Source organism: Nicotiana sylvestris, chromosome 7 (genome assembly GCF_000393655.2).
Source record: "Nicotiana sylvestris chromosome 7, ASM39365v2, whole genome shotgun sequence".
In the NCBI taxonomy this organism is placed as follows: Eukaryota; Viridiplantae; Streptophyta; class Magnoliopsida; order Solanales; family Solanaceae; genus Nicotiana; species Nicotiana sylvestris.
The window spans coordinates 91130492-91137992 of record NC_091063.1 but is presented as its reverse complement, the minus strand read 5'-3'; the positions used below and the strand labels follow the sequence as shown (position 1 = coordinate 91137992).

The 7501-nt window shown below is 36.9% G+C and overlaps 1 protein-coding gene across 1 annotated transcript; it reads left to right on the top strand.

Moving 5' to 3' along the window:
• Positions 1 to 719: 719 nt before the first annotated feature.
• LOC104213193 (uncharacterized) lies at positions 720 to 2439 on the top strand. The gene has a single exon (XM_009762642.2). The coding sequence runs from the start codon at positions 875 to 877 to the stop codon at positions 2162 to 2164; it is 1290 nt and encodes a 429-aa protein (XP_009760944.1). The 5' UTR covers positions 720 to 874; the 3' UTR covers positions 2165 to 2439.
• Positions 2440 to 7501: the final 5062 nt, after the last annotated feature.

Sequence of the window (7501 nt, the reverse complement as noted above, 5' to 3'; positions counted from 1 at the left end):
ATACATCATATGATGCTGCTCAAGACTTTAAATAGCTGAACGGAATGCAAATGCTTAAAACGATCGGACAGACCATTACATATGCAAAAGCAGAAAAAATAATTTAATAGTTGTGCATATTGGGACCATTGAATGTTGGAATAAAGAATGGAGTTCACATGAGTACACATAATATTTATTATATATTGTTCACCTTTTGTATATAAAATTCGAGATAAGGACAACAATATTATAGAACTTCAAAAAATAGTAAAGTATTGTATAAATGGTGGAGATTTCGAAAATAAATTAAGAAGGACTATTTACCAAATACAAGTAGCAAGAACACTCACCATAATTAGGGTTTATTTTATCATTGCTCCTAATAATTATTACTGGGATCACAAGTAGTAAAGAATTAAAATGTAATCGAGAATGCTAGGGTTTTTTACCTACTGTAATAGAGATAAAATGAGTGAATTGGAGACCCTTAAGTACCATGGCAAATCACGTGTTATGTCTCTGTTAGGTTTTTAACGGGAATGAGTATTTTCTGTTAGTGAGATAAAAAATATTCAAGTTTTATAAATTTATAGGACAAATAGTGTTAAGGGTTATATTTTGAGGATAAAGTTAAGTTTACTCCTAAATATAAAGGAATAATTTTGGCTAAAAATTAAGTTGTGTGAAGACAATTCCAACATTTAATGAGCTCAACCTTCTTTTTGGTAGCAAGTTCAATACTGAAATTTGGCTAAAATAATAGGAGTAATAATATAGTAGGAAAAAAGGAACCAAAAGAAGTGAGGAAGGCAGTCCACTTTGTACGACTTCCTTTGTCCGTCCTCATCGGAGACTCCACCAAAACTCCGATCTACCCACCTTCCTAATCCCTATGGATATCACCTTAAATTCCCAAATCTCCGGCGACTCCCCTTCTTCCTCCACTTCCTCGACCGTTCAAACCCCCTCCACTTCCAACCACCACCACCACCACCAAAACGGCGGCACTCCGATCAACAACAACAACAACAATGATCCGAACCCCATGCATTCTTGGTGGGAATCCATCTCCAAAGCTCGTTCTCGCATTCACCTCCTCTCCTCCCTCCTCCTCCCTTCCGACTCCTCCGCCGCCGATTCTCTCTCCTCCCTCGCCGACTCCGACCGCCCTGCACGATCCCTCCTCCTATCTCCGGCGGCTTACTTCTCCATTTCTTCCTCCCTATCTTCCCCTTCCTCCGGCTCCGGTGACGACCCTCTTTGTCACTGGCTTTACGACACTTTCCTTTCTTCTGATACTGATCTCCGCCTCGTAGTCCTCTCCTTTATTCCCCTTTTAGCCTCAATCTATCTCTCACGAATCCATTCCTCTACTTGTACTACTTCTCTTTCTGGTTTTGAAGCTGTTCTTCTTGCCCTTTATTCTGCTGAAACCAAAGCCCGAAATGGAAAGCCCATACTCATTTCAATCCCCGATCTATCTCAGCCTTCTTTGTATCATACTCCAAGAAACCCCACGTCAGCAAAATCAAACCCCAGATCGAGTGGGCCCCAGAATCAACGTCCTTTGGTAGGAGTTTTATCGCAGCCTCTTGAGCACCAAATTGCTGTGAAGTCAACTAAACGCGCTTGCATTGTTGGGGTCGCTTTAGATTCTTACTATAAACAGATTTCCCATATGCCCACTTGGTCAAAATTGGATCTTTGTAAGTTTGCTGCTGATTGGGCCGGTCAAAATTGTGCCTGCGTATCGGATTTTGATGAAACTGATGGGAATTCAGAGAATTCTGTTGAAATTAGTAATGGGAGTTTGGTGGGTGTCTGTGAAACAATGGAGAATTTGGGAATTGAAGATGGGTATGACGAAGTAAGGCCAAAGGGTGTGAGAATTCCGCTCCCATGGGAGCTGTTGCAGCCTGTGGTTAGGATCTTGGGGCATTGTTTGTTGGGTCCTTTGAATGCTGAGGATGTGAAGGATGCTGCTTCTGTGGCTGTGAGACGGCTGTATGCAAGGGCTTCACATGATTTGGCTCCACAGGCTATTTTGGCAACTCGGAGTCTGATTCAGCTTGATAAAAGAGGTCGTGAGGCAGCTAAAGTAGCTGCTACAGCAACTGTTGTATCAAATGCTAACACGCCTAGTAAAGCTAAGAAGCCCGAGATCCTTCTGGTTTCCAAATGACTGCAGTGTATCCTGATGGTTTGACTGGTTTTCTCTAATTGCTTTTTGGTCCGCATGGTTTTCCCTTATTACTGAAGAGTTTGTGTAGATTAGACTTATAAGTATATTGTTGCTATTGTTTCTGTAATTAGACCTTGGTAGTATTTATAGTTAGTAGTAAATGTCTAATGATGAAGAAGTTCTGTATGATTTTGAATTTGATGAATTCCTAGCGTGCTTTGTAACTTCTTGATGTTCTTTTTTTTATATATATATTCTGGAGAGAACTTTACTGATTCTGCATGGTTTACTGCCTTTTCTCTAATGAATTGTGTATTATTCATCTGCTTTACCAGTGTCTTTTTTGTCTATCCATGTCTTGTCTTTTAGCTTTGAGACTTGTAGCAGTTAGTAACTTGGTGTGCATTGTCTTTGTCGGCCAATCTCATTAGGCTGGTATGTATGTATGTGTGTATATATATATCCTTGTTTATGCCACTGCCAATTCATGTACTTGTCAACTTACTGAAGTCAAATCCTTTAGTTGAATGTTCATATTTGTGCTCAGTTTTGTCATCTGGTTTATATAGTAGATGAGTTTATTTTAGAATTATGATTGATGAATGGGTTAACAGCGTTGTGTTTCAGAAGGTAATTTTTTTTGTTATAGCATTTGTGCTCCCAATGTGTGTATAATAAACTTCTGCAATCTTCATTTGTTACCTGAAAGGTTTTGTACTCCTCCTTAATGCCAAATTGATAAGTTATTGTATATATTTATTTATCAAAAATAAAAAAGGTACTTGTGTAAATTTGGCCTAGATAGCTCGTCCGCTATTTGTGTCTATACTATTTGTATATATGAGCTGAGGGTCCATCGGAAATAACCTCTTTACCTTCCCAAGGTAGAGTTAAAGTCTGCGTACACATTAACTTCTCCAGACCCACTTTTGGGATTACTCTGAGTTTGTTGTTGTCGTCGTTGTTTTTACTTTCTGTATATATGAAGGTCACCAAGATTATTGGATTGTAGTATCCTATGGGCAAGTGTGTCGTATGCTATGGATATACACGTCGAGTACTCAATAAAGGTACTTTTCCCTTTTAGACAAAATTGTTATCTCAGTCTCTCATATCAATTAAAATTAGCTTCAATATATTATTTGATATGTGGACAATGTGGATGGTAAATTAGGCAGACTTTAACAAATAGTTGAAACTTGTGTCGCTTAGTGAAAATGCCGCAGTTCTCTAAAGGAAGGAAGTTCTTTTCCATAATTAGCTTTCCTGGGTTTATTTAAAGGTAGATTGTAAACTTCATATGCATAGGGCCTTCTGTGTGTTAGATGTTGGAGCAAAGCAAAGTGTTTGCAAATTACAAGCTAGTAAATGAAGCGAGTCTCCAAATTTTTCTTCTGTAGTTTGGCCAATAAACTTAATAAAACTCTTGATCCTCTTTTAAGCTTGCACTAGATTCTGTTCAAATGTCTAAAGGGGGAAACATGGTAAATGTATATTCATATAGCTGACCCCAACTTGTTTGGGACTTTGGCGTAGTTATTGTATATATGCATTTTAACTAGGTGATTTCTTCTGAAAACCGTGAAACTCATATTTGGGATGTACTGTATTTGTTGTTTTACAATGAATAGATTCTGCTGGACTGTCATTGGGATCTGACAAGAATGATCTTTTGCATTGCACAATTGATGCAGAATGGAACTAGTTATGAATTTGAATATAGATAAGCTTAAAGATCAGCTGCTCTAGTTCATTTTCTTATGTTTCTGGTCTTAGCAGTAAGTTCATTATTTGAATTTCATACAAACGTACCTGACTTCAGTTCTCAAGCACTGTACTTCAAATTTTGTTGCTCTGTGCTTAATACCCTAAAGGGAGGGGCAAAGAATCTTGTGGTCCTCCCTTCCCCAAGATGTGTATTCCATAAGTTGTGATTCTAGCAACCTCTACTTCATGTATAGGCTTTAAGCTCGTATTGCATTCGACCTATTCAACATTTCTGTGAGATACCATGTTCATTTTCGCATGAATTTGTTGGAATGATAGACTTGTTCCTTCATTTTAAGTGCTTTCTTTACACACTTTGTTAGTCACAGACTTGCCTGAAGTGACAATACTTGCACATCATTTTTGTTTCTGTTACCAATGAGTTATCCTGCGGCATTTGCACATTATTAGTATAGCAATTGGAGAGGAAAAATTAGTGTTTCTGCATGCCATTCCTCTAATGGATTACATATTATTATTCATCAGCTCGCCTATCTCTTTTGTGTCTATCCATGTCTTGTCCTTCTATCTATCAAGATAGTTGAAACTTTTATCATTGGAAGGAGGGAAAATGATAGGCTTCTCTGGCTTTATGTGAAAGATAGATTAGTATACACGTAGAGGGCATTTCAACTATGATGGAGCAAGCATGCATATATTATGTGTTTGCAAATTACAAACCAGTGAATATGCTTATTTTCTTGCGCTTGGAGATGAGCATGCATATACTACGACCAAAGAAGATATAGGCCAAAAAGTTATAGTATCTGCTGTTTGGCCATTACTTCAATTGAAGATATTTGACAAGCCGATCAAGTTTTTGCTCAAACACAACTACTTGTTGGGTCTTTCTGTTGTAAACGAAATAGTTTACCACTTGAATCCTCATAGAATACCTCCTACTGTATTTTTTTTTTTTTTTGAATACTTCCTCGTTTTTCTTTATATTTGTTTAATACCTCCTAGTAGATGTTTTTGTTTCCTCCGTAATGCCAATACATAGCAACTGAGGGCAATTGCAAAAACTGGGTAAATAGCTGAAGAAGAGTAAGTCACTTTGTGTATTGGTTGAAAGCAGCAAACTTTCACCATAAACTCCAGGCAAGAATTGAAGACCAAAAATACCTTTGGATAAAGTATTAGTTGAATCATAACGCAATTCTTCCATTTTCCTTTTGTCAAAAATAATGTCCAAATTTGACAGTTCTAGTGTTTCATAATCATCTAATTAGAGTCTCAGTTCTCTCTAATGCGGGTATAAGAATATATTTAATAGCTTTTGACTGCACCAACATCAAGTTGCTGTGGTGTAGTGGTTATCACGCCAGTCTTACACACTGAAGGTCCCCAGTTCGATCCTGGGCGCAAATTACATTTTTTTTTAAATTTTTATTTCCTGCTTTCCTTTCTTTAATTGCATTGAAGCAAAGAGATTCTTTCAAGTGCTTGTGCTCCATTTGGGAACAATCATGAAGAATGGAAATACTGTGAAATCAATCTATTTGGAGACATGACTATAAATTGTATTGCGCCAAGACGACATGAATAAAGGAAAGGGAATATGACTACATAATATTCATCTTCTTCATCTTTCCTTCTACAGTTTGGTTTATTCCATATATAGCAGATTCATTTACAATACTGGCATATACCAAGATTATATGCACAATTAATGAGTAACAGAAATTATGGGATCAATTTTATCATCATTTGCCTAAATTTAAGTTGATTAATTTAACATTTAACTCTCTCTCTCTCTCTCTCTCTCTCTCTCTCTCTCTCTCTCTCTCTCTCTCTCTCTCTCTCTCTCTCTCTCTCTCTCTCTCTCTCTCTCTCTCTCTCTCTCTCTTAAATATTTGTCCCTTAAATTAGCATTCAAATATTCTCTGAATATTTCAAGTACTTTGAGTATTTACATAAATGATATAAATAAAATATGTCATGTATATTATTTATACATATATTATACCAAATATAATTATATACTATTATAATATCATGTATATACTTATTCCATGCATATATTTAATTATCTATTATTTTTACATTAATACACAATCTATACAATGGCTGAAGGATTTACTATACTATGTATATTAATATACTAAAAATACCATTATAATCTATAAACTATTTAATACCATCATTATACTATGTAAAAAATTATGCTGATATACAATTAAAATTAAAATTTTATACCAACAGAATGAATCTCATATATAATTATATACTATTATAATATCATGTTTATACTTATTCCATGTAATTGAAAATAAATCTCATGTGATATTCATTCTGGCGTTAATTTAGGAAGGCTTAAGGAAAGAATTTGTCACGACCCAAGTTCGCCCTCCGTAAACTGTCGTGATGGCACCTAGTATCTATGACTAGGTAAGCCTAACGATTTGCGGAAAAAAGAAACGAAAGATAAAAACTAGCCAAAAACTGCGGAATAAACACAATTAAAACGTTTAAGATGTCGCTCGGCATATACAAATATGAACTCTCAAACTGAATCAACTCCCAAAATCCGGAATCTCATGAAATCACAAGCTGTGGAATAACTACAAAGTGTTCTAACTCCAGAATATCTAAACAAAAGTAAATACATGAGAGCTAAAGCTAGAAGTGAGAATAGAGAGGGACTTCTCGGTCTACAAACGTGGCAGATATACCTCGAAGTCTCTGAAGATCGCCTCGACTCACTGGAAGTATGGCTGAGCCGAAGAACTTGTATTTGCACCCGAAAAATATGTGCAGGAAAGGGCATGAGTACACCATAGCGGTACTCAGTAAGTGCCAAGCCTAACCTCGGTCGAGTAGTGACGAGGAAGGTCATGGCCCTACTGATTATAGATGAAAAACAAGGTAAAGCAGTATAGAATACAACAATATATGTATAATGCCACCGGTCTATAGCAAATAAAATCCCAGAAGGAATTTAACTCAGTACACAAAAATAGCAACAAGGAATTTTCCGGGATATCGTCCCGTAGTCCTAAACGTAAATGTCCAGAGGATCTCCCGGGATGTCGTCCCTTAGTTCGAATCATAAATGTGCAAGGGAAACTCTCGAAATACCTATCCGTAGTCCCAAAGTAAATATCCAGTACGGGGAATCTACAGGGTGCTGTCCCGTAGTCTCAATCATAAATATGCATGGGGATCTACCGGAATACCAATCCGTAGTCCCAAAGTAAACAAGCAGGGGGATCTCCCGGGATATCGTCCCGTTGTCCCAAAGTAAACAAGCAATCATCTTAGAAGAATATATAGTTCTACTCAAGAATTAAACAAGAATTTCTACTCTAACATGTTGCACAGAGTACAAGTAGGAAATTAAGTCATGTAAGCATGCTTTTCCTAATCTAAACAAGAGGCTTCAATTACAAGATTTGCTAAATTACAAGAAAACATAGGTATTAGTTTAATGAAAATGGGATTTTCAACAATTAGCACGTGTACGTACTCGTCACCTCACGTACACGGTACTCATGTAACAACAATATCAAATCCTAACGGGAGTTCTCCCACACAAGGTTAGGCAAGCCACTTACCTCGAACCAGCTC